This window comes from Dama dama, chromosome 9, assembly GCF_033118175.1.
Source record: "Dama dama isolate Ldn47 chromosome 9, ASM3311817v1, whole genome shotgun sequence".
Lineage (NCBI taxonomy): Eukaryota > Metazoa > Chordata > Mammalia > Artiodactyla > Cervidae > Dama > Dama dama.
The window spans coordinates 24,638,672-24,664,466 of record NC_083689.1 but is presented as its reverse complement, the minus strand read 5'-3'; the positions used below and the strand labels follow the sequence as shown (position 1 = coordinate 24,664,466).

Genomic DNA, 25,795 nt, shown 5'->3' with positions numbered 1-25,795 from the left:
TAGATTTCATACGTATCGCATCTGTATTCATGAGGGATATTGGTGTGTAGTTTTCTTTTTCTGCAATGTGTTTTGACAGATTTTGCTTATGCTGCCCTCATGTAGCAGGTAGGGAGTGTTCCTTCCTCCCCAGGTTTCTGAAGCTGGATTAGTGTAATTTGTTCCTTAAAAGCTTTGGGATCAATTCTGAAGTAGAGTTGTCAGTACTTGTCAAGGGTGACCCCAGGGTTTTTTGGACCTGGACAATTCAAGGAGTTGTGGGGATGAATCTTGGGGTGAGGATAGCTGTGGAGGCAGCCAGAGGAAGGGGGAGCGTCAGCTTGGGGCACGTTAATTTGGGATTCCTCTAAGACATGCAGTAGGTGTGGATGTGTACTTTGGGGGCGATGGGGCCAGGAAAGGGAACTCAGAATTTCTCAGCGACAAGCTGGAGTCCAAAGGCATATCTGCCCTGGTTTCAGGCTCCTGGTCAGCCTCCCCTCAACCCTTATTTCCCTGCCCCTCTCCCCCCCTCCCTCCCCACAGCCTCATCTACAAACCAGGAATGTTGTTTTCTGACTGGGCTCTTCATTCCTAGGTAAGCCCTGACCCCTGCTGGCTAGGGTCAGCATGGCTGGGCACAGGGTGGGTGGGTGCTGGTTGGGGTGGGGAGTCAGGGGGCTGACCTGGGCTCTGAACATAAGCAGGAAGTGTGAGAAGACATGTGTTCATCAGCAGAGGACATTTATTGAGCATCAGAGCCCATCCCATTCTGATGAGGGGGTGGCAGGGGGACCTATTTCTGCGGATAGTGGAGGCTCCAGGTGGGATTGGAGCTGCAGGGGGACGTGGGGAGCAGGAGGGCCAGATCCCCGGGGCAGGGGCATTGTCAGTCTCACCTGGGCCAGCCTGAGCTCAAACCAACAGCCCCAAGGATTGAAGACCCCTTCTCCCCTCCACCCCCCATTTGCAAAGTTGACCAAAGCTTCTTATTTTTACATTCATGTCCACGTGGAATTGGAGTCCTCTCCTGCGTCACTGGCCAGGAACCTGGGGGTGGCCAGCTGCACCTGGATCGTCCTGGGGGGCTGCAGGGCTCTGCGGTTGTCACTGGTGCTCCGGGGTGGAGTGAGGGCTCCAGGGGCTGGGGGTGGCAGACCTGGATTGGGAGAGCAAGGGAGTCTGTTTCTTCCCATTCCTGGGACCGGGTAGGCAGGCAGCGCCTTCCCCTCCCAACATGTGCCCCCCCTTTATGCATCCAGTGCCTTCCCCTGCCAACGTGTGCCCCCCTTTATGCATCCAGTGCCTTCCCCTCCCAACGTGTGCCCCCCCCCCCATACACATCCAGCTTTGGGTCTTACTTTCTGCACCCACATGATGGGCTTCAGAGCACAGGATGGGTGTGGGGGGCAGATGGTGCTGCAGGCAGCCCACCCCCTGGGCTAGGACCCTGGCTCTGTGACCCAGGACACGTTGGTCGACCTCTCTGGACCTTAGCTTCCTTGTCTGTGAATGGGGATAATGAAAGGGTTTGGGATTGGTGGGGAGCTGAGTGAACCAGAGGTGACTGAACCAGGTATACATCAGCCCATCCTGTCACTAAAGCCATTCAGGGGACAAGGCAGTGAGGGAGGGGCAGGGCTGACCGTCAGCAGGGTCAAGATCCTGTCCACCTTCGAGAGATTCTGGAATCTGCCATGGGGCGGGGTCCCGGGGATCTCGGGTTGGTCCAGGATCCAGCTGGGGTCTGCAGGGGTCTCTGGTGATGTCCGCCAGAGCGGGGCCTCGGCAGACAGCACCTGGGGCCTCTGGGCCAGCACCTGGAACCCGTGGGCTGTGGTGACCGTGGGCACGTGGAGCAGGGCAGGTCCCCCATCTGATGGCTGCAGCCCCCGGCTGGTGCTCCGAGGGCGCTGACCGTGGGCGGGGAGCTGGAAGGGCGGGATCTGGGCCGGGGTCAGCGGGCTGCCTCTTGAGAGCATGATGGGCTGGCAGCTGGGCTGGCTGGCCACTGGGGATTTATACCGGGGTGGCGGGGGAGGGGAGGGCAATACCAGTGTCACCAGCCAGGTTGCTGTGTCCTCATTTCTCCCTGTTCCTGCTCCGGTCTCCGCCTCCGTATCTGCCTTTCCTTGTCTCCCTCAGTCTCTCTCTGCATCTCCCTATCTGCTTCTGGCCATCTCTTTCTCAAATTCCTTGTAAAATATTAAAATTTCAATATAACACTCAGTGTAAAATATTAAATATTAAATTTCTCCTTGTGAAATATTAAAACATTAAGAACAGTCTAACATCCATCTCTGATCATCATCTTCAATCCCGGGTCAGCAGGATCTTTCTAGATCCTTCTCTCTATATATATTTAAAAGCATAGAAACATAAGATTTTCTTAAAAAGGATCATCTTGACTAAATGATGTTACACCACCCGCATGCTACACTTGTATGTCAGCAAGTCTCAGTGACCTGTCCACTGTGTAACAAACATCCCCCAACATAGCGGTGTAAAACAATGTATTATTCCTTGTGATTCTGTAGGTTGGCAGTGAAATTCTTCTGATGGTGTCACCTGGGTTAACTCAGGGAATTTGTGGCTATATTTAATCCAACTCTGCACAGACAGCTCCGCCTCTCTGTAATAAGTCACTTTGTGTGTGGCTGGAGGAACCTGAGTCTCTACAGCAGATCCCCCAATGATGGGCAGCTAGGTTATTACAAACAAGGTCAAAGTGACTCTCCAGGGTGGATGTGGTTCAGTGAACAGGCTCATTTCATCTGCCTTTCTGAGGCATTCTGCCTGAGCTCCCAGGAGGTCAGGGTCTCCCTCTCTTGGCCCCCACAGCATTGTTCCCATCCTTAGACTCGAGGGCAAACACCTGTGCTCTTAACCAACTGGGCAGGGTCCCAGTGCCCGGCTGCAGAGTGGATATTCGATGGCTTTTCCTGAGCTTAAGAGGGAAGGAACGGGACCTCAGAGAGGTTGGGACACTTGCTGTCAGTCACACAGCAAGTTGGGGAAGGAGACTGGAGCCTTGGGCTTTGTGGCTACAGAGAACTTGTCTGTTCATCAGCTCGGAGGGGACAGGTGGGTGGAGAGTGGTCTGAAGCCTGGAGGGGCTGCTGCCTGGGGGCAGAGACAAGCCTTCTTGTCTGGGGGCTGGAAAAATCAGGCGTTCTTGAGTTTCTGTCCTGGTCCCTGGCTACCTCGGGGCTCTAAGGAGGTCTGATTAGCCTCCAGGCCTCGCTGCTCCCCTACCCCACGCCCACCCCACCCTGGGGTCCAGGCCCCTGGGCTCTCTGACCCTGAGTTCTGGGTCTCCGCCTTTGTATGTTGGTCTCAGACAGTGCAGGCTGCGCAGGTGCAGAGCAGCGTTTCCGGTGCCTGGGTTCTCAATCTCTCCACTGCGTGAGCCCCCTGCCCAAGTCCCAGGCACCAGCTGTCGATTGCTCCCCAAGACCAGAGTGCAGGGATTGGATGTTGGCAGGCTGGGTGCGCGCAGATTCTAGGTCACAGCCTTCTCTGGGGCTGTGACCCCAGCTTGCCCAGGGCCCCCCCGCTGGCCAGGGGACTGGAGGAGGCAGGGCCGCCAGATGGCAGGGAAGTGGGGCAGAGGGAGGAGGAGCATGTGGGGTTGGCTAGCGGCCCCACAGCTAATTCCCGGCAGCAGGGGCTAATGCTGCCGGGCCATGGCAGAGCTCAGATCTCTGAGATAAGCCAGCTGCTCTCCCTTTATTTGGTGGCGACGATGAAGGACAGGTAGCAAGGGAGTCATCCAGCCGGGTCTCCTTCTGTGGCCGCTTCCAGTGTGTCCCCAGGTGTTGGTGTTGGTGGAGGGACCCCAGTTTACACTTTCTGCCAGGACAACTCATGCTTACTCCCGGCCTCCCCTGTTCACCCTCATCAGTGCTCCCGAGTGACAAATGAGACATGGGCCTGCTGTCAGCAGGGATGGCCCCGTGGGGCAGGGTCCTAACAAGGACATGGGGTTTATGGAACGAGACCAGGAGAAAGCCCTGCTCCTGAGGACAAGGACTTGGGACCTTCATGATGATGGCCTGGGGTTGCTGGCTGAGGGGCAGGGGTGGGCATGTCCTCTGAGATGAGCGGGGAAGAGGTTTAGATCACTTCTGGGGTCGTGGGCCAGGTGGACAGCAAGGGTCCATCTAGTTGTTTTTTTGTGGGATCATGGCTGTGCTGGGACATAACAAAAATAGACCCGGCTTTGCAGGACCCCTTGGGCCAGAGCATAGAGGCACTGAAAGGACAGGATCTGCTGCTGAGAAGGCTGGCTGGGGTGTCCACATAGGTGGTGATCCCCAGGGGTTCTCGCCTGCACTATGCAGGCTCAGTCACTGCCAAGTCCCCGGCCAGTGCTCAAGCTCTGCCAGATGAACCAGATCCCCAGGTCCGGGTTTTGCCAGAACACCAAAGCTGAAAGGAAGATTCCAGGGCTCCTGGACACTTGAGGTTTGCAATTTTATTAAGAAAACAAAAATGTAAGTTATACAAAAAGAGTTCCATTCAGATGGGTGGCCTGGCTGCTAGGCATCCTGCTGCTGGATGAAGGGGTTGGGGATGGCCTCCATGCCGTCCTGCGGGCAGATGAGCACCACCGAAGTGCCCCTGCACACCACCAGGCCCAGCTGCCGCGTGTCCTCTGTGAGCTTGTACTGGTCGTCAGGGTCTGTGGGAGAAGAGGGGCGGCAGTGATGCAGTGTGGGAAGGTGCCCGGAGATGTGCCTGGGTGGGAAGTGGGGTGTGGGCGCTGGGGGGAGGGAAGGCAGGCCAAGCTCTCATCCCCTACCTCCGCTTCCCCCAGTCCACTGGCAGCTTCTCTGGAGAAGAACAGAGAGGCTCAGGAAGAGCTCTGGAGACAGCCCTGTGCAGCCTGCCCTCCTTCCGCAATGAGAACACAGCCCTGGGGAGATGGACTGAGTGCTCAGAGGGGCGGTGGGGAGAAGAAAAACCCATCTGCAGGATCTGGGAGTTCCTGGAGGGCCACCATTCACCCCCGCACCAACGGGCTGTTCCCAGCTTGGGGGGGGGGGGGGGGCGGCGGCGGGGAGTGACAGCACATGAAGAAGAGTTTACTCTCAGAAATCACTGCACGATGGGAAAGGCTGAGTTGGGGTGCCACTCCCCATTCCCAGACCCTAAGGACAACAGCAGTCCAAGCCTGCCCATTCCCTCCTGGAGCTGCAGGGATGGGTCTGGCTGGCTCTGGGCCTGGGGCTGTTCTGGGGTGAGGAGAGGGCAAAAACTCGCTGGACCAGCAAGCTGGGACCCCATGTAAGTGCACGGCACACACCAGCTCATGTGGTTCTCCCAGTAGCCCCATAGGGTTAGGCTGTCCTTTTCCAGAATGTCATCTGCCCGAGGAGGCTGGGCCAGAACCCCAGCAGCAGGACTCTGGGTAAACCCCAAGGGGAGAAAGAAAACAAGAGCGGGCAAGAGGCCCCACAGGGCTGCTCCTCCCACAAAGAGGGCCTCTGCCCGGTGGCCTCTGACACGTGTGTGGCCGCCTTTACTCTGCACCAGAGTACATGTACTTCAACATCGACAGTCCCCGGAGGAGCGAGACCCCCTTCTCTCCTGAACCTGGGGGCTCCGCTGTGCCACACTCAGGCTGAGCTGGAGGGCCTGGGGACTTGTGGAGACGGGAACGGGAAAGGAAGGGGAGGGGACCCTTTGCCAGCAGCAGGGAGTTGACAGACAGGGACAGCAGGAGAGAGGGGGTAGGACGAGCACCCTGCGAGCCAGCTTTATCGCGGCGGGTGCAGCACCTTTCTAGCCCCACCAGGCACACTTCAACTCCAGCAAGTGCTCAGGGTCCATGATGAGTGAATCCAGAAAACACTCCACCGCCGAAGTCCCAAGATGACAGTCTACAGAGCCCCACTGGGACAGTGGGAGAGCAAACACACCTGTCAGCCGTCTGACCCACCAGGCACCACGTTCACGGTGGATCAGCATGTGGGTGGCGGCTTAGGAACAGTAAGGAAGGCCTGGCAAGGACGTTTCCGAGCCCCATCAGCTGCACTCACCTCGCATGTACTCGATGGTGCCGTCCAGCACGAGGTTGAGCAGCGGGTCAAACCCTTTCAGGATTCCACTGGCTTGTCGGAATCACCAAGCAGAGAAGAGAGATGGACAAGCATAAGATCAGTGGTCATTCTGGGGGAAGTGCGAGCCGCACGCGGGTGTCAGCACATGAAATTGGGGTGTTCTCACTGGTGAGGGGCCACCCTCAGCCAGACGCAGGTGTGGCAGCAGCCTCTCCAGGGACAGGACAGAAGGAGGACCAAAGGGGGAGCAAGGGAAGGGCTCCCGGGAGGCGAGCAGTGACAGCTGACCCCATACCATCACCACAGCAACTGTCGGCAAATTCGCCTGCACCTGTTTTGTAAACAGTTTAACTGGCACCCGGCCACGCTTGTTTGTTAAATGTCACTGTGGCGGCTCAGCTGCTGCAATGGTGGAGTTGAGGAATTGCAACAGAGACCGTCTGGCCAGCACAGCTGAAAATGTTCCCTGTTTGGTCTTCTGCAGAACAAGTCTGCCAGCCCTGCCTGAGCGCGAGGCCCTGACTCTGCTTCCTCTCCTATTTACAGCCCTCCTCAACCCTGAGATGGCACGCACCAAGTGGGGTGATGGAGAGTGACAAATCAATAATATATCTGGGCACTTGGCCCTGGGCGGGCAAGTGAGCCCACACCTGTGGGTCCTCCCTTCTTACTGGGGGAGGTGCTGCAGCAGATGGGTGGGATTCTCAGATGAATCCAACATTCCACTCACCCCCCCTGTGGTGTGGGATGGGACCCTCGATCAGACATCAGTCTGTGGTTAGGCTGTAACAGAGGGCTTTGTGGGTGTGATCAAAGTCCATGAGTCAGTCCACTCTTAGTGAATCTAAAGGGAGGCTATGCTGGGTGGGCCTGACCTGACAGGTGAGCCATTAAAAGGATGGGCCCTTTCTGAAAAGAGAAGTTGAAAAAATGAGATTTTCCTGCTGGCCTTGAAGGAGTCAACTGCCATGCTGTGGACAGTGTCTGTGGCAGGGGCAGTGGGCAGCCTCTAGGAGCCCAGAGGGTCCCTGGCCAACACTTGCCAGAAAATGGGGACCCCGGGCCTGAGATGACAGGCTCCCAGAGACACTCCCTTACTGCAACCTCGTCGGAGACCTGAGCCTGAGGCACCCAGAGTCTGGAACCACAGGTGCTGAGAGATAAAAATGGGTTGTTGAAGCACAGAAAATGAACAGAAGAGACTTCCCTGGTGGTCCAAGTGGTTAACAATTCATTCTGCAGTCCAGCAAATGTGGGTTCTATCCTTGGTCAGGGAACTAAGATCTTACATCCCATGAAGCAACTAAACCCATATGGCACAATTAGAGACCTGGCCTGGAGTCTGAGACCTGATGCAGCTAAAATTAATTAAAAAAAAAAAAAAAAAAAAAAAAAACACAAGCGCCTTGAGAAGCAGGAGCCCCATCTCCTCTCCCAGAGCCGGCATGGTGCCAGTGTTTGTTCAGATTCAGAGCCTCACTGGGCCAGGTACCTAGACGGGCAGACACTGTGTTTTTAGCCACTCTGATGCTACCCAGTTGTCCACATCTCAGAGAAGGGGTCTGGATCACCATCTTAGGAACAAAGAAAGTGAAGATCAGAGGTAGCTGAATAAGTGAAACACTGGGTGCTCACTAACTGTCAGGAACTTGGCTAACAATGTTACCCTTTAATTTCACCACCACTGCTGAGGTAGGTGGAGTTAACAGCCTCTGACAAGTGAGACAGACTCAGAGATGGTAGCAACTTGCCCAAAGTCCCACAGCCAGTGAGCTGGGGCTCTGCCCTGGACTGCACTCTCCACATAACCTTGCATCATCTTTCCAGCCAGTCTCCTCACCAGATCTCAGAGAGAGATGCAGAGTTAGAGCCTCGCAGTAACTGAACAAACCTGCCAAGCCCTGACAGCTGCTACCAGGAGCTTATACCAAAGGACCCTGACTTGGGATGCAGAGTCAAGCAGAGCTACCCAGAGCAGCTGAGAGCTGTTTGCCTCACTCAAAAGCAAAAGGCTCATTCTTTACCCTGGAACTGCGGTGAACAAGGAGATGAGGTTTGCTTTTAACAGGTGCCTCAGGTGGCTTCGTGGAAATTGAGTATAGGGCCCGGGTTTTCGACTGGGGCAATTCTGCCCCTGCCAGGGGACACTGGGCCATGTCTGGGATGCCTGTGGTCATCAGGACTAGAGGGCTCCTGGAATCGAGTGGGTGGGACCAGAGATGCTGCTCCACACCCTACAGCGCCCACGATGGCCCCCTACAGAGAACAATGCGTCCTTAATGTCAGCAGTGCCGAAACTAAGAAACCCTGGTGCTGACGGGGCCCGTGAGGGGCTGGGGCAGACGCCTGGGTGAGACAAGACCCAAAGGAGGCAGAGACCTGAATCCCAGCCCCTGTGGCTTCGGGTGAGGTTTGGGCCCCTTTGCAAGCATCAGTTTCCCCACCTGCAAACGGGGTGGAACCGTTCCTACCCGCCGGCGCCGGCAGCAGGCCGGACGAGTTGTCCGAGCCAAGCGCCTAAAGCGCGGCCCAGGCATCCGTTAACCAGTACCGCCTCCCGTTACTCCTCGTGGACCTCGTTACTCCTCGTGGAGGGGGAGGGAAGCGGGGCCTCACCTTCTCTGCCTCCCTGGAACTTCACTCGGATGGTCTTGTCGATGTACTTGGACAGGTCCAAGATGCTTTCTTTCTTTTTCTTCTCTTTGTCCTGCAGGGGATGCAGAACGCTGTGAGGCGGGGAGCATGGCAGGACTCTGGCCAGTCAACCCCGCCAGCCCCACCAACCCTGCGAACCCCGCCAACCCCACCATCCGCGCTTCACGCTCACCGCCATCTTGTCGCGCCGCGTCGCTATACGCAGGCGCCGCCACTGCGCCCTTTGTACCCTACCCCGCGCGCATGCGCGAAAGACGCAGGGCGCCTGCGCGGCGCTCTGCGCTGGGGCGTTGCTGGGAAACATCTGCCGACGCCTGTGGCGGGGACCGGGCGACATGGCGGCGGCGGCGGCGCTGGCGCGGCTCGCAGCGGCCTTCCTTCTCCTCGCGGCCCAGGTGAGGGCGGCGCCGACCCCGCTGGCCTCGCCGGCCGCGGTGCCCCGGCTCCTCACCCCTCCCCGGCCCCGCGCAGAACCCCGCCCTGCCCGGCCTGGGGCCAGCTTAGGGGATCCGCGCCCCCGGTGCCGGCAACCCGCGGGCCTGGGGCCCGTCCGTGACCTTGCGGGTCTGTCCCCCGGCCCTTCTCCCTTCCCTGTCTGGACGCCGTTCCCAACCGTGGATTCCGCTGACTGGGTTCCGCCCGGATCTAAAGTTTGAGGTCCCACTACCCCGCTCCCGATCCGGCCCCTGCTGGTCTTGTCTCGGGGTCTCCAGCCGCCTCTGGGACGCCCATCTCTGACTCCGTGGCCTTAGCCGAGGGGCTACCCCTCTCTGACCCAGGTATCCCCTTGAAAGCGATACTACCGCCATTCCCCGTGATTGTAGTCAACTGTCCAGCGTGGCACCCAGTGTCTGGCGGCGTCTAGAAGCAGCCAGGAGCCCAATCCTGGAGTGGGGTCGAATCGCCGCCGCATCTTTTTCTCCCTTGACCTTGGCAGGGGAGGTCCCCGCTTTGAGTTGGTCGTCTGCAAAAGGAGGATAAGTGTACAGTGCGGTGTCAGCGAGATGATGTAGGGGATCACGAACGCGGGGCATGCTACTTGTTTGTCACTTAATTTCAAGGGTCACCACTGGGGGACAGACCTGGAGATGGTTGATGTACATTTTCATGAGTGCATTTTTTATTTTCCAAATCCTCCCTCTCTCCCCAATTCCACAACTCCGGAAATGGTGCCACCCCCCCAACAGCCTTACAAACCGGGCCATTAACCTTTCTGTGCCAGCCCCTCGACCTCTGCTTCAGCCTGCTGGCTTCTCTCCAAGGCCGCTTTTGTCCCCCAGATTCCCAGTTCATTTTCAGCCCTGCAGAAGGGATCTCTTTCAAAGTGTGTCAGATCTTGTGTCCAAATGAGAGCTTTCTGGTGCCAGGAAGCCACTGGCACATTCAGGAGGACTCTGTGATCCGGCTGACAGGAAACTACCCTTTGCTTCCAGCTCTAACGTTTTAAAGGCACTCTGCTTGCCTGTCTCTGTTTCCCTGAAACCTAACTCCCCACAACATTGTGTTTCTGGTTTCAGCTTAGGGGTGCCACATTCCCAGCAGCTTTCTGGCTCACCCCCACCCCAGCTGTTTTGCCAGCCCCCAGTACTTCCCCCAGCCCTGTTCGCTTGTCTTCCTCAGCAGTCTGACCCATTGGAAGCAGGGACTTTGAGCTCTCTAAATATTTAGGAAAAAAAAAGTATGGCAAAGTGATAGGTGGGCGAAGGGTCACAAGAACACCACAGAAGGAAGGGCACAGTTGGCCTGGGAATGCCTTTCTGAAGCAAGAAGCAAGGAAACCCTGGAGGGGCATTCTGAGGGATGAGTAGGAATTTGCTGGGTCAAGAAGGTATTCCAGGGAGAAAGTTGCAGGTGACGAGGGCAGGGCTGGAGGTGTGAGATATGGTGATTTTTATTTTTTTAATAGCAGGTACTTATTTAATTTTTATTGGAGTGTGGTTGATTTGCAATATTGTGTTAGTTTCAGGTGTATAGCACAGTGAATCGGTTATATATATATCTACCCTTTTTTAGATTATTTTCTCATATAGGCCATTACACAGTATTGAGTAGAGTTCCCTGTGCTATACAGTAGGTCCTTGTTGCTGTTTAGTCATTAAGTCGTGTCCAGCTCTTTAATGACCCCGTGGACTGCAGCCCACCAGGTTCCCTGTTCATGGGATTTCCCAGGCAAGAATACTGGAGTGGGTTGCTATTTCCTTCTCCAGGTAATCTTCTCAACCCAGGGTTCGAACTTGAGTCTTCTGTATTGGCAGGTGGGTTCTTCACCACTGAGCCACGTGGGAAGCCCGTGCAGTGGCCCTTGGTAGTTATCTATTTTATACATGATAATGTGTACGTCAGTCTCATTCTCCCCCTCGCCTCCTGCTGCTACGTCGATACAGTCGTGTCCGACTCTGTGCGACCCCATAGACAGCAGGTCACCAGGCTCCCCGGTCCCTGGGATTCTCCAGGCAAGAACACTGGAGTGGGTTGCTATTTCCTTCTCCAGTGCATGAAAGTGAAAAGTGAAAGTGAAGTCGCTCAGTTGTGTCCGACTCTTTAGCAACCCCATGGACTGCAGCCTACCAGGCTTCTCCGTCCATGGGATTTTCCAGGCCAGAGTACTGGAGTGGGTTGCCATTTCCTTTTCCATCACCTCCTGAGAGCTGATGATTTATCTGAAGATGGTGAGGGTCCACTGTAATGGCCTGTAGGACGCTCCAGTGGTTACACCTGAGGGAGGTGGAGGCCTGTCAGGTGCTCTGGTGGGCGGGGCTGTGGAGGCAGCAGCAGTGGGAGCGGCTCCAGCATGGGGTAAAGGGCAGGCGGGGTGTGTGGCCTCCATGGGCTGGGGTCCAGGGGAGTGGACTGGGCTGCTCCGAGCAGGGTGTTGCGGTGTTTGCACTTTATTCCCAGCTGGCTGAGGGTTTTGAACTTCACCCTGAGTGTGGGCAACCAAGGAGTGTGTGGGAGTGAGTGAGGAGGGCACCTGGGCCTGCTCTTCCTAGGACAGACCCCTGGGCATGGTTCTTCATGGCACCCAAGGGTATGGCCAGCTCTCCATGGGGCCAGAGAATGCCTGCTCACCACCGTGAGCTCACTCCCGATCATTCTGTGACTCTGGACAAGGGATTGGGCACCCCCACGCCATTGGTACAAGTTGTGTATATAGTGGCCAACATGGGGCCTGTTACTTAGCAGATCTGAATGTGTGGCTGCCTTCTCTGCCCCTCACCTGCCCGTGTACCCCTCCACCATCCCCCCACCTGTCCCCACCCTTCGCCTCCCCTGCTCACCCACCCTGCATCTGCCCCTTCACCCCTCCACTGCCCCCCTCCTGTCCTGCTTCCCTCCCCGACATTCCTCCACCTAAACATCTTTTTTAAGTTTCTCAGGTCCTGATTACCCCACCCTCTCCTAGAACTCACCAAGTGTTACGTAGACTGCTCCCCATCTGGACCCCTTAGCTTCTCTCTAAGCACCCTGGCGTGGATGCTGTCAGTGTCATCTTGAAGCATAACTTCTCTTGAAGTTCCTGAACCTGCTGTGTGGCTGTGATGCATTGGGAGGTGGCCTGTCCTTAATGGCTTTTCTCATTCTCCAAACTGGAGTGGGCAGTTCTGGAATGGGGGGACGGAGGGGCACTGAGAGCTCTGGGCCCTTTGGAAGACCTGCTCCCAGTCCTGTACCTCCGCTGGGAGGAGACCGTATCCACAGCAAGACTGTGCTCTCTGGGCTTTGCCGCAGGCCCAGGCTGATATCTGAAGGGAATGCCAGCTGGGCACACAGTGGTGGTGGTGGTGGTGGGGTCTGGGACGTGTGCTCTTGTGCTTCTAAGTGACCTTTTTAAATTAAAAAGAAATGCTTCTAGCCATTCCCGTGTTATACAAGTGACTCAGGGCTCATAGACCAGGGGTCAGCAGACGTTTTCTAAGAGCTTTTTGGGCCACATGGCCTCTGCTGTAACTCCCTGGCTCTGCAGAAAGCAGCATAGGCTCTGCATTCAGGAACCAGGCAGCCATGTTCCAGTAAAACTTTATTGACAAATACAGAAGGTGGGCCGGATTCAGCCTGGGGGTTGAGGGACCACAGCCTCCCTTCAATGGCCCAAGGTGGGGGCGTGGCAGGGGCTCTAAGTGGGGCACGGTGGTGGGGAGAACCTGGAAGCTGGGGCTCCTAGTCCTGCCTCAGGTAGAGGGAAAGGGGTTGGCTGGGCCAGGGGCACGTGCAGGACGACACTGACTGACCTTCCCTCCCTCAAGTGCTGGTGGCAGCGCCTGCATGCCTGGCTTCTCTGGCGCTCCATGCCCTGTAAACACAGCTTTGTCAAACACACCCAGCCGACCCAGGTGACACACCAAGACGCGGGGCCAGCTGGGCTGGGGTGGCGGGGACCCCAGCCCCGCTCTGTGCTACCGCCAACTGACCCTGGCCTCTGTTCACAGAGGACCTGGTCTTCTGAGAGCCAGTATGTGTCCCAGGCACGCTGTCGGGGCCATGGCCCCTGGGGACCCCTTGCTGAGTCAGAGCGCCCCCTGCAGCTACAACACGTTCTGGGGTGGGTGTGGGTCTGTCACCAGCACAAAGGGGCTCCTGCCTGTCGTCTCTGGGGAAGATTCTAGGGGGATACTGAGGGGTACAGTCTGTGTCTCACCTCTGGGTGGTACAGAGGGATGGACCTGGTAACTGGTGTGTGCAGAGCTAGGGTCCCATTGGGTCCCTCTGGCTCCAAGAAGCCAAGGGGCCGGGGTGAGCCCAGGCCCTGTGTATGTGTGGTGTGGCTCTACTCCTCCCTTTCAGCCATTGGAGCCACATGGAGAGGCCCTGGCACAGCCACAGTCAGCGCGCAGATCTCCCTGAGGAGGCTTGGCCCTGCCCTCCTTTGTGTCCACCTGCGCTGAGGGCCCCAGCTGCGCTGTCAGAGGGCGGGACATCCAGAGCTGGGCGGGGCCTTGGGCCTGCCCCTGCCTACTCTGACTCCACCCCCTGTTCAGGTGGCCTGTGAGTATGGCATGGTGCACGTGGTATCTGAGACCGGTGGCCCCAAAGGCAGAGACTACTGCATCCTCTACAACCCACAGTGGGCCCACCTGCCGCATGACCTCAGCAAAGCGGTGAGTCCAGCAGGCAGCCTTGTGCTGGGACCCCTCCCCGTGGGGCTCACCAACCAAGGCACCTCTCCCTCCACTCCTGCCCTGGGTCCCTGGGGGGACTCTGCAGGATGGATCCTGGGGAGGGCCCCTGAGGATGGAGGAAGGGCTCTGCTGCGAGTCTGAGGAGGGACGTGACCCCAGAGGAGCTCCCAGCCTCTCTGGGCCCCGGTTTCCTCGGTTGTAAGTAAAAGATTGGGGCACTGCTGCAGGATGTCCCCTGTCTGGGGCATCCCATCCCTGCCACCATGCTGGGCTGGGGTGGCTGGCCAGAAATCCTGAGACAAGTGACACGGAGGTCTGCCCATCCCTGTCGTTGGGGCGGCTCAGACATGCTGCTCCCTGGTCCGGCCTGACTCCTCCCAGAGAACACGGATGCCCAGTGCCTGGTTTAGCAGGTGGATCGATTGTCATCACCAAGGCCAGAGCTCCTGCCTGCCCGTGTGGTGTCTGTGATGGGCTCCAGACGCCCCCGTCTGCCTGGTGATTGGGACCTGTGTGTTGTGTTGTATGCTGTGTGCAAACATGCATGCATGTGTGTCTGTGTGTGGTGTGGGTGTGGGTTGTGTGTGCGTGTGCGCATGTGTGTGTTGTGTGCAGAGCGTGGTGTGGGCTGGCCCCCCGACCTTGCAGTGAGGCAGTGTGGGGGTGTGTGTCACTGGTGGCCCGGATGCCCCGTGGGGTCCCTGCCACCTGGCTGCCCGGGACACCATCCCCTCTGCCTCTCTGAAGGCCTTCCTCCCTCAGTCTCTCCTGCAGGTGCGGAACTGGACCAGCTCCGTGCTCTGCTCTCCTGCTGACCTCCCCCCCAAAGGCTTCAGCAACCAGATTCCGCTGGTGGCACGGGGGAACTGCACCTTCTACGAGAAAGTGCGGCTCGCCCAGGGCAGCGGGGCCCGCGGGCTGCTCATTGTCAGCAAGGAGGCGCTGGTGCGGCCCCCAGGCCTCCTGGGCAGCTTGGGGCCCTGGGGGCGGGACCGGGTTAGGGTGTGAGGCAGGGGTCTGGGCGGAGGAGACAGGGAGCTTGGTTTTCTGACTGTGGTCTGGAGGGGGTCATGTCCCAGAGCTGTGCTTGGGGTATGACCAGGCCTGGGGAGGATCTCTGAGGGGGTGGATGGTGTGGATCAGCCTCTTCCTCCCTGAGACTGACTGGTGCCCCCAACCCAGCCCTGGGAGGGAGGGGCTGAACCCACAGGCTTGCCCTCCTGGCCCTGAGGACCCCAACACATGCAGGACCCTCCTGAGGGCTGGTTGGGTGTTGGTGGCTCGCAGTGCCCCACCCAGGGGCAGTCATCCTCTCTTGCCCCCGTCCCCACAGGTGCCCCCGGGAGGCAACAAGACACAGTATGAGGAGATTGGCATTCCCGTGGCCCTGCTCAGCTACCGAGACATGCTGGACATTTTCCAGGTAGGGCTCCCCACCTGCCCCCCACCATCTGCAGCTGGGCCAGGGCCTGGAGAGATGGGCCCACAGTGCTGTGAACCTCAGGAGAGGAGACCCCGACCTTGCCCACGTGCCAGAGACCCTAAGTGCCAGCCCCCCTCATGCCCTCCTGGCCTGTCCTGGCCTGGGCTGACCAAAGGCTTGGTCGTCTTTGATGTGGGGAGTCGGGTCCAGAGCAGGTGAGCATCAGCACGAGTGAGGTGGGAACAGTCGGGGTCCCACTCTAGGCTCCCCGTCTCCCCACCGAGGGACCCACTGTCAGCCTCGCGGCTGCTTCACATCCCCCTGGTTAGCTCGTCCCAGCAGGGCCCACTTCTCTGGGGTCAGATGTGTTGGGAGAGGGCGTGGGGTGGGGCAAGGTGGGGTCTCTCCAGCCTTAGCTCCGTTGTGCTCTCCGAGGCAGACTTTTGGCCAGGCAGTGCGGGCGGCGCTACATGCCCCCAAGGAGCCCATGCTGGACTACAACATGGTCATCATCTTCCTCATGGCCGTGGGTACCGTCGCGCTCGGGGGCTATTGGGCCGGGAGCCGGGATGTCAGGAAGTAAGTGCCCCATGTGCGTGGGTGGGTGCCAGCCAGGCAGCCTGGACACTGGGCAGGGAACCGCGAGAGGGGTCTCTAGAGAGAGAGAAAGGCAGCATGACACCCAGGAGACCTGCTGAGAGGCCCCCGGGTTCTGGCCCATCCAGGCAGGGGCGTCCCCAGGAAAGTGTGCCCCAGCAGCCCGGGGCAGCCTGTAGGACAGTTGGGGCATGGCCAGGGCGGCCCCATGGGACCCACAGCCTTCCTCCCAGAACGCTACCACAGCCTGGCCCAGGTGCCAGAGCCCCACCCTCCGGTAGCCCTCCCTGTGAAGACCAGAGCTCCCGGTGCCCTCCCGTGAGGTCCTGGGGGCAGGGTCCTTCATCAGGGGGACCCTCATACACACGGTGGGCCTGGATGGGGGCCAGGTGCGCTGTCCCTCGGCCTGCCCCTCCCCATCCCTGCAGCCCCAGGAGCAGTACCGGCCGCAGGGCGCCCCTTGACCGGCCCGTCTTGCCAGGAGATACATGAAGCACAAGCGGGATGATGGGCCCGAGAAGCAGGAGGACGAGGCTGTGGACGTGACGCCTGTCATGATCTGCGTCTTCGTGGTCATGTGCTGCTCCATGCTGGTGCTGCTCTACTTCTTTTATGACCAGCTTGGTGGGTCCCCTGCCTCAGCCCTCAGGGCGGTGTGTGTGGGGGGTGGAGGCTGTGGTCCCTGCCTTCAAGGAGTGCCTGGGGGGGGGGGGGGCGCCCCTCCCTTTCCTTGGTGCGCGCCCACCTGCCAGGGGAGTGAGGTGCAGAGCCCTCCCTCAGCCCCTCACTGCCCCCCGCCCTGCAACTCCCCCCCAGTCTATGTCATCATTGGCATCTTCTGCCTGGCCTCCTCCACCGGCCTCTACAGCTGCTTGTCACCACTCGTGCAGAGGCTGCCATTCTGCAAGTGCAGGTGAGCCCCCGGGGTGGCCCACACCGGCTCTACTCCCAGGGGTCCCACTCTGCCACCTCTCAGCCTCTCCCCTCCCCTGTCCCCACCTCTGAGGTGCCACAGCTTCCGCAAGGCTGAGGACCCTCTCCAGAGCCCTCAGTCTGGCACAGTGCAGGCATATAGCAGGTGCCCCCTCAGTGCTGGCTGGGGGCTCATGGGGAAGTGGGGATGGCTCTGAGTCGGCCTTCCTCCCCCCACATCCCATTCAGGGTCAGGCCCCCTGGGATCTGGGTAGGGGTGGGGGACACCAGGTAGGGCACCAGGGGGATGGATGGGAGGCTTTGGGGTGGGAGTTGAGCCGAGCCTGCGGTGCTGGGCAGACAGCGCTGTGAGGGTCAGAGCCCTGATGCCCCTGCCTGCCTGCAGGGTCCCCGACAACAGCCTGCCCTATTTCCACAAGCGCCCTCAGGTCTGCACACTGCTCCTGGCGCTGCTGTGTGCGGCCGTCAGCGTGGTGTGGGGCATCTTCCGGAATGAGGACCAGTGAGTGCAGTGCCGCCACCCCAGGGGGGAGGGGGGCAGCAGGGTGCTGTCCTCAGGTGCTCTGACCTCCCTCGCCTCCCCGAGCTGTCTGACCCGGGCACTTGGATCCAGGCCAGCTCCCAGTTATGAAAAGGCCTGCTGTCAGTGCTCTGGACGCAGTGACTGCATGCTCTCCAGGTGCCGACCAGGCTCAACGGATGGCTGCCCAGCCCTAGCTGCCTCCTGGCCTGTCTGGTGCCCTGGGGTCTGCAATTGCAATCTGGGCGGAAGATGCCACTGGCATTGCTGACCGGGTGTGGAGCCATGGGCTCAGCGGCAGCCTAGATGTGGCCTGGCGCCACCAGGCCCACTGCTCTGTGCCTGCAAACACCCGTGTCCCCTGGGCAGCCTCCCCCCAGAGGCAGCCACTGCCAGTCCCCATGTCCCCGCCCCTGCTGTCACCAACACCATCTGGCACTTTCTCTGAGCTTCTCCGTTAAACACTCTTGGCTGTGCTGCTGTTTGGAGCCACAACAGATTTAACTGGCAGAAGGAAAACGTGAAAATATTTGGAGTTCTCTGTACACAAAAAGAATATGAGCTCTCAAGATTAAGTCCCAGCCAGAAGGCCCACTCCCCCACTTGAAATTAGAACAGGCCCTGGTTTCTACCATGTCTGGGCACCGATGCAGCCTGTGAGCCTTCACTGTTCCCACCAGTGCCCTGGCCCAGAGACTCTCACCCTGTGCTCAGATGAAACTCTGAGGATTAGGGGCAGGGAGGATGGAGCAGGTGGTGGGAGCCAATTTCCAGCAGGGGAGCCCCAGTACTGGAGCTTCATCACAGCATTAACTTGCAAATTTGGAAGTGGCCCTGCCTCCTAGGGCTCCAGACTGTCCTCAGAACCCCAAGCCTCTATTTCCCAAGAGTGTGTGGCACCTGGCTGGATGAAGATGGGGTGTGTGTACGAATTTTGTTTTTCTAAATCATTTAAAAGATATTTTTGAAAAGAAGTTTGAATCTGTAGTTGCATGGCCCCCCTCCCCCTCACCCCCTGCCCCGTCCTGTGCCCCAGGTGTGAAGGCCACTGCTGCAGAGGGACGGGGCCCTGGCACTTGGTGGGAGGCTGGGCACTGGGTGGCTTGGACCTGGCGGCCTGGGAGGGTGGGGCCTGACCTGTGGAGGCTCTCAGGAGACCCTGCTCAAGGATGAGGCTGTGCCGCCTTCCAGGTGGGCTTGGATCCTCCAGGACGCGTTGGGCATCGCCTTCTGCCTCTACACCTTGAAGACCATCCGCCTCCCCACGTTCAAGGTGAGGGTCCCCTAGGGTTCAGGGAGCTCTGGATGAGGGGTGGAGCCTCCTGGTGTCTGCCTACTGCCCTCCTGCCATGTGGCCTCGCCCAGGGCCTTCTGCTCTGAGCATGGCCCCTTGTAGGTGGTATGGTTTTTGCTTTTCTGTCCCTCTGGCCACCTCGGGCTTGAGGATTAGCACAGGGCTGCCTCCCGGCATGGCTGCTGCACCAGTGACTACTGGGCTGAGGGGATCCTCCCTGGTGATGGTGCTGTGCTGGGGAGGTGAACAGAGGAGGAAAACCAGATGAAACCCACAGGCAGGAGGATGGGGCTCTTCCTGGAGCACCAGGCTGGCACTGGGACCCCAGCAGCGGGAACCTAGAGACACGGGGAAATGCAAAGATGGGTGTCACCTGCCCAAACTCGGGGCTGGCTGCTCACAGCCATGTGTCTCTTGAGTTTTCCATCAGGAACTTGGAAGCGGAGGGGATTCCCTTTTGGTCCAGAGCTTAGGACTTGGTTCTCTCACTGTTTACAGCCAGAGTTCTATCCCTGGCTGGGGAACTAGAAATCCCACAAGCTGAACAATGCTGCCAAAAAGGAGAGAAGCCCAGATCTTGGCTCTGCCTGAGCCTCGGCTGCCCATGCTCCGACGTTCTCGTCGATGTAGCAAGATGTTCCTTCCCACAGGGAAAGTCTGAGCCTTGGGCTGGGTTGCTGACGCATCCTGGAGGGTCTGTGTGTCAGCACCCTGTGTGGGGGTGGGGCAGAGCTGGCGGAGGTCCCTGGGTGGAGGGCAGCCCTCCGGACGCCTGGTCCATCTGTCCGTAGGCCTGCACACTGCTGCTGCTGGTGCTGTTCATCTACGACGTCTTCTTCGTGTTCATCACGCCCTTCCTGACCAAGGTGGGCCCTGTCGCAGCCCGTGCCCTGCCCTTGCCTGCCCACACCCCATGTGCCCACCCCAGCCTGCCCATGCCCTGCCCCCTGGTCCGGCTGCTGCATTTAGCCCCTCCTGACGCAGCGTCCCCCTTCTCTTAGAGCGGGAACAGCATTATGGTGGAGGTGGCGACCGGGCCTTCGGACTCAGCCACCCATGAGAAGGTAGGGGTATCCTGCAGCGAGGTGCTGAGTGTGCAGGGAGCAGGGCTGGCGGGTATTGGAGACACTGCCCCTCTCTGCAGCTGCCCATGGTGCTGAAGGTTCCCAGACTGAACGCCTCACCACTGGCCCTGTGTGACCGCCCCTTCTCCCTCCTGGGCTTCGGGGACATCCTGGTCCCAGGTACTGGGGCTGGGCTTGGGTGGCCTGGGGGTCTCTGGCGGTGCTGGGCCAGAGGGGCTGGTGGGTCAGGGGGCAGAGGTGGAGCCTGGCTGGGTGGGCCAGGGTGGCGGGAGGTGACTCCACGGAGCATGGTCCCAGCTGCACAGACCTGCCCCCCTCTCCAGCTTCTCTGTCCCCAAGGCCCCACCCCTCCCAGGTGGCGCCTCACCAGGTGGCTTCCAGGCTGGGGTTGGCACTGGCCTGAGGTCTTAGTCACCTGCCAGGAGTCCAGGGTAGCACCGGGCCTGCTCCATGGTGGTGCCCCATCCCTCCATGGAAACCCTGTTGCCCAGCTGGGGCACGGCCAGGCCTCTGCCCACAGCTTCTGCACATGGCCTGTCTCTGCAGGGCTGCTCGTGGCCTATTGCCACCGCTTCGACATCCAGGTGCAGTCCTCCAGGGTCTACTTCGTGGCCTGTACCATCGGTAAGCCCACCGCCCGGTCTTCCACCCACATCACAGCCTCCTCACTTTACACTGTGGTTACTGTTTCTCTTTTCTTTTTGGTTTTCTTTGTCTTTCTCTTTTTCCTTTTGTCTTCAGTTTGTTTCGTTTGCAAATTCATTGACACCAAAAGGATGCTTCCTCATTTTCTGTCGAGCCTGGTGGCTTCTAAGATGGTCCAGACCACTTCTCTTGTCCCACTGGGTCAGCTCTTCAGGATGAGTGGGGTTGCAGAGGGCACAGGCCCTGCCACAGCCACCAGTGGGCCAGGCGGACGCAGGCCAGCCTTCCCAGCTGGCGTACTTTGGAGCCACTGCTGTCCGCCCTTTCCCTGGTTTCCTGAGGTGGAGACCTGTCCTCCATGCCGGCCCCCAGGGTCACAGTCCCCAGGCTCAGCCTGTCCACGTGCACCCACAAGGTCCTTCCTTTGAACCGTGTGTCAGATTGTCCTGTAGTTCCTCTCACTGAGATCCCTAGTTTGTTCGGATGGATCACTTCAGGATACGTGGAGAGTCCACAGTTGATCATCTGGACTCTCCCAGCACAATCCTATTGCTCAGTAACATGGAGGTGAGGGGCAGGGCAAGTGGCCTGGAGTGGAGGTCTGTGCTGGAGATGAGGCTCTTGGCCTGGAAGTAACTGCACTTGTGCAGTTGTACAGCGGTCAGTGCAGTACCACACCCTCTGCTGGCTTCAGGCGACCCTTTCTAACTCCTCCTTGCGTTTCCGTGTTGTATGCCCATCCTCGCGCTATCCGAGCACGGTTGCATTCACACAGCCCTAAATAACACCATGTTTATTCTGAATGAGGAGCGCCAAGTGTAGACGCCATCTCACCCTTCAGGGCTTTCATGTGATCACTCAGGAAAGATTTCCTAATTCTGTATGTATGTTACTTTGGTTCAGATTATTCTTCTGATTAGAAGTTTATAAAACAGAGATATCCGGACACCTCTGCAGCTCCTTCTCAGCCACCCCCAAGGATTCCAGGCCCTCCCGTGGTGGCGCCCCCCCTCCCCCCCGGCCCAGTCTTGGGGCTGACCCCTGCGTGGGCTCTTGCCTGCCCCAGCTGGGCGGTGGGGCATGTCCTGGAAGGTGGGGAGGATCGACTCCCGCTGCGTCACAGTCACCGTGGGGTGACACGCTGCCCGTCTCTGTCCCCGCAGCCTATGGCATCGGGCTCCTGGTGACGTTTATGGCGCTGGCCCTCATGCAGCGTGGCCAGCCCGCCCTCCTCTACCTCGTGCCCTGCACGCTCGTCACCAGCTGCGCCCTGGCGCTCTGGCGCAGGGAGCTGGGCGTGTTCTGGACGGGCGGCGGCTTAGCGGTGAATACCAGTTTGCTATGACTGTCTGCGAGCAGTAATAGCCTAATAAGCCCTAACTAGAGTTAAAGTTGAGTAAGCCCTCCTAGCCTCACACCTAAATCCCACAGCCCTCGTCCCGGGTGCTGGGTTTCCTCCCCTCCTGCCATTGCTGAGGTGGGGAGGCATGCGGGGAGGGGTACCTGTGCGGGTGTCGCTGGGAAGCGGGTTTCCACTTGAGCTTCTTGCTGCTTTGGGGTGGGCGAGGCCCAAGCTGGGCCCTGTTCTTGTCTGAAACCATAGAGGAGTGGGGACGGAGGCCGCGCCCTGTGCAGGACGGGCCGTTGTAGTCCTGGAACTCAGGGATGGATGGCTGGCCCTTGGGAAACCCCCTCCATCCCCGGGGCCTGTGTCTCCCGGGCCTCCACCTCCCCCTTCAGTCCGCCTACAATTGGACCCTCCCCCAGGCTCTCCGGAAGGCCTCTGGGGCTCAGTGCCCACCCTCCTCAGAGCTCTCACTCCCCAGGGCCTGGCTCGGCCCAGAGCGGGTGGGTGGGTTCTGGAAGGTTCCCGAGGGAGAACAAGCCAGAGCAGTCAGGTCCGCCCTCGCGGGGTCCCTGTGGTGGTGGTGGTGCAGGTCTCAGCGCAGCCCCTCTCCCGGTCTGAGCCCACCCTCGGGGGCTCTCCTGCCCTCCCGTCAACCCCGCTGCCACGCCAACCCGAGGCCTCTCTTTCGCAGAAGGACCTACCTCAGTCGCCCTGGGCGCCCGCCCCCGCCGACGGCCCGCAGCAGCCCCGTGCCGACCCCGATGCCGCCCCCGCCCCAGCCCCAGCCCCAGGCCGGGAAACTCCTGGCGAAGACGCGGTCCCAACCCCTCCGCCGGCGGAGCAGACCCCAGAACCGTCTGCGCCCGAGAAGGAGCTCGAGGCAGACGCGCCCCCCCAGGAACCCGAACGCCTCTCGGCCCCACCCGGCCCCTCGGCCTAGGGGAGGGTGCAGACTCGGCGCCGCGCCCCGGACTGGACCCGCGCGGCCCCCAACTTGGTGCTCTGGTCTGGCCGATGCGCACGTCCTCCTCCAGCCCGCCGGCCGCACCCCGGCCCCCAGCCCTGCTCCGAGCTCGCGTGGCCGTGAAGCCCCCGGCCGGCAGAGGCCACCCCCGCGCGCGATCCACCTCCTGCGCGGTGGTGTCCTGGGGAGGGCAGAGCGGCACCCCCGCCGGTGGCCTCAGACACGCCCAGTTTGGTGCTTACCCCGCTGCTGCTTCCCTGGGGTCGGGGGCGGGAGAGGGAGGGGCTCTGGTCCGCAGGGCCCCCGGGGTTTGGACTGGGGCTGTCGCTGGTCCGGTGGGGTTGGGGCCCAGCTGTGAGCTCACAGCCCCTGTGCTCCAGCTCCTCCATATTTTAATAAATGGCCACGGCTTTTTGAGATCTTGGTAGTGTCGCCTCTTGGGGTGCGAGCCCCTCGGACTGCTCCTCCGAAGCAGGGGGGTGGCTGGCGCCAGGCCGGTGGCCCTATTTTGCCTTTCCGCTTAGAGGAACTCGGCCCCCACCCTTGCCGCGGTCACCTGCACGTTCAGCACCCCATCAGTGCACGCACCTGGGCCTCCAGCTACCGCGGGCGGGCGGAGAGCTTCCGGAATGTGGGAGGGGGGCTCTGGAACTGGCTTACGTCTTCTACCTCACAGACAGGGTTCTCTGAACCTCAGGACAGAGATGCCGCCGCCCCCACGTCGGGCTGGCCAGGGAGACACCGCCTGGACAGGCATCCGGGGCTGTGACCGCCAGGGCCCCGGCCTACTCCTTCACGTCCACGACGAGAGGCGAGGCCCAGACCCTTCGACCGCACGCCGGCTCCGCGTCCCTCCCGTCCCGCCGGTCTCCAAACCATGATCCATTCCAAATGATACCAGCGCCAGACTCACGTCTCAGCCACGCCTCCGAGGAAGAAACCATGTTTGTTTCTGAAAAAAAAAAAAAAAAAAACAAACAAACCCAGAAGACGTCTACCACCTGTTTCTGTGTTTCCTAAGAAGAACAGGTGACCCCGCGGTTGGGTTGGGGTGGCGCAGCTGGACCTGCCCCGCCCCACCCCACGGGAGCCCCTGGCCTCGGAGGCGGGACGGGGAGGCAGCCACCGGGCAGGGGGGGAGGGGAGGGAGGGTCCGAGCGGACCCCGTCCTTCCGGGAGGACCACGCCTTCCTGTAAGCCATTTTGTACGTCGTCAATGTTTGAACGCGGATGGCATTTCTCTCTTTTTTTTTTTTTTCCTGTTTCTGAAGTTTGACAAATGTCAAGGAATTCAAAGCGGGATATTAGTTCCTGAAGTTTCCGTTTGCAGTTTCTGCCTTGCTTCTGTTTGAATCTTGTAATTAAACACAGCTTTTGATATTTATGCCCGGGCGTTTGACTTTTCTGTGGTTCAGTGGGTTGGGAGTAAATGGGCGGGGCTGGGGGGCGCAGGGAAGCTGTGAGGGGAAGCCCGTGGTGGGCCAGGAGGCCTTGGTCCTGCAGTAATTCCTGTGTGGAGGGACACGTCCCGAGCAAACCCGCAGCCTATGTGGGTAGTGCTACCCAAGCCAGGTTTCAGCTTTGCCGCTGGACAGCCACTGGTTCTGACGGCCGGGGGCCTCGTGGGGAGGGGCGAGTAGCAGGGTCTGTCGCCTGCGTTTGACGCTGTCAGCTTGCCTGTGCTGATCTAAGAAGCAGGGACGGAATCACCCATGGCAGGAACCTCAGGCTGTCAGTAAAGAACCAGGTGGTCATTGTTGGAGCCTTTTGGAGCCACATGGTCGCTGTCACGACCGGTCAACCCAGCGATGTAACCAGAAACATCAGACAACAGTTAAGCAGACAGGTGTGATTGTGGCCAAAAACTTGGACACCAAAACGTGTGTTCGTGTCATTTTCAGAGATCATAACATACTCATTCACAATCAGTTAAAAATATAGAGAACAGACTTGTGGACACAGCAGAGACAGGAGAGGGTGGGAGGAATTGAGAGAGCAGCACTGAAACACACACGTTACCAAATGTAAAACAGCTAGTGGGCATTTGCTGTATGATGCTGGGAGCTTAGCCCGTGCTCTGACAACCTAAAGGGGTGGGATAGGGTAGGAGGTGGGAGAGGACATCTATATACCTATGGCTGATTCACATTTGATGTATGGCAGAAAATAACACAACATTGTAAATTATCCTCCAATTAAAAATAAATCGTTGCTGTTCTGTCATTAAGTTATATCTGACTCTGCGACTGCATGGACTGCATGCTGCACTCCAGGCTTCCCTGTCCTTTTCCATCTCCCGGACTTTTCTCAAACTCAGGTCCATTGAGTTGGTGATGCCATCCAATCATCTCATTTTCTGTCCTCCCCTTCTGCCCTCAATCTTTTCCAGCATCAGGGTCTTTTCCAGTGAGTGGACTCTTTACATCAGGTGGCCCAAATATTGGAGCTTCAGCTTCAGTCCTCCCAATGAATATTCAGGGTTGCTTTCCATTAGGATTGACTGGTTTGTTCTCTTTGCAGTGCAAGGGACTCTCAAGAGTCTTCTCCAGCACTGCAATTTCAAAGCATCAATAAAGTGAAATATAAGTAAATAATAATGCAAATCCTTTGCTTAGCAAGAAGCTGGCCAAAGACAGGCAGCAGCCCCAGCCATTAAGATCCCTGCCTGTCCATGGGAGCACTGGGCTTCCCTTGTGGCTCAGCTGGTAAAGAATCCATCAGCAATGCGGAGAGCTGGGTTCGATCCCTGGGTTGAGAAGATCCCCTGGAGAAGGGAAATGCTACCCACCCCAGTATTCTGGCCTGGAGAATTCCATGGGGTCGCAAAGAGTCAAACACAACTGAGTGACTTTCACTTCACTCACTGCCCGTGGGAGCACTGGAGTATGTCAGCTGATGCCAGACCCTCCTTCAGGCTTCCAGGCCCAGCTCCTCCAGGCTCCCACCAGGCTGTACCTCTCACCACATCGACAGCAGCATCTAGTGTTTGAGCTAAGAAGCGGGCCTGAGCACAGCAATTCTCTTCCACTAAGCAGACCAGATCTTGTGTATTTCTCATCTATCCACCTGCTCGTTCACTCACTGGTTCACCGCACGTCTGCTTTGCACCAAGTCCTCTGCTCAGGCCTGGGACATGTCTGTCTATGAAGGCAGTGTGTCCGAGGGTCAGC

The 25,795-nt window shown here is 59.0% G+C and overlaps 2 protein-coding genes across 4 annotated transcripts; one reads left to right on the top strand and one right to left on the bottom strand.

The window, feature by feature from the left end:
* Nucleotides 1-4,441: 4,441 nt before the first annotated feature.
* Nucleotides 4,442-9,051, bottom strand: LSM7 (LSM7 homolog, U6 small nuclear RNA and mRNA degradation associated). Its single transcript, XM_061150753.1, has 4 exons — nt 8,872-9,051; nt 8,661-8,751; nt 6,024-6,095; nt 4,442-4,663 (listed from the first exon to the last, which is right to left on the bottom strand). The coding sequence occupies exons 1-4, from the start codon at nt 9,034-9,036 to the stop codon at nt 4,521-4,523; spliced, it is 471 nt and encodes a 156-aa protein (XP_061006736.1). The 5' UTR covers nt 9,037-9,051; the 3' UTR covers nt 4,442-4,520.
* On the top strand, nt 8,965-24,009 carry SPPL2B (signal peptide peptidase like 2B). Of its 3 annotated transcripts, none has more exons than XM_061150750.1 (15): nt 8,965-9,094; nt 13,676-13,795; nt 14,579-14,761; nt 15,150-15,239; nt 15,679-15,818; nt 16,318-16,460; nt 16,653-16,749; nt 17,155-17,271; nt 18,481-18,562; nt 19,375-19,449; nt 19,585-19,647; nt 19,728-19,827; nt 20,215-20,292; nt 21,477-21,637; nt 22,353-22,732. In XM_061150750.1, the coding sequence occupies exons 1-15, from the start codon at nt 9,035-9,037 to the stop codon at nt 22,599-22,601; spliced, it is 1,758 nt and encodes a 585-aa protein (XP_061006733.1). In that variant the 5' UTR covers nt 8,965-9,034; the 3' UTR covers nt 22,602-22,732. The 3 variants fall into 3 exon arrangements, with proteins under 3 accessions (XP_061006733.1, XP_061006734.1, XP_061006732.1); XM_061150751.1 differs by having other exon boundaries at nt 21,477-21,704; nt 22,353-22,448; XM_061150749.1 differs by lacking the exon at nt 21,477-21,637 and having other exon boundaries at nt 22,353-24,009.
* Nucleotides 24,010-25,795: the final 1,786 nt, after the last annotated feature.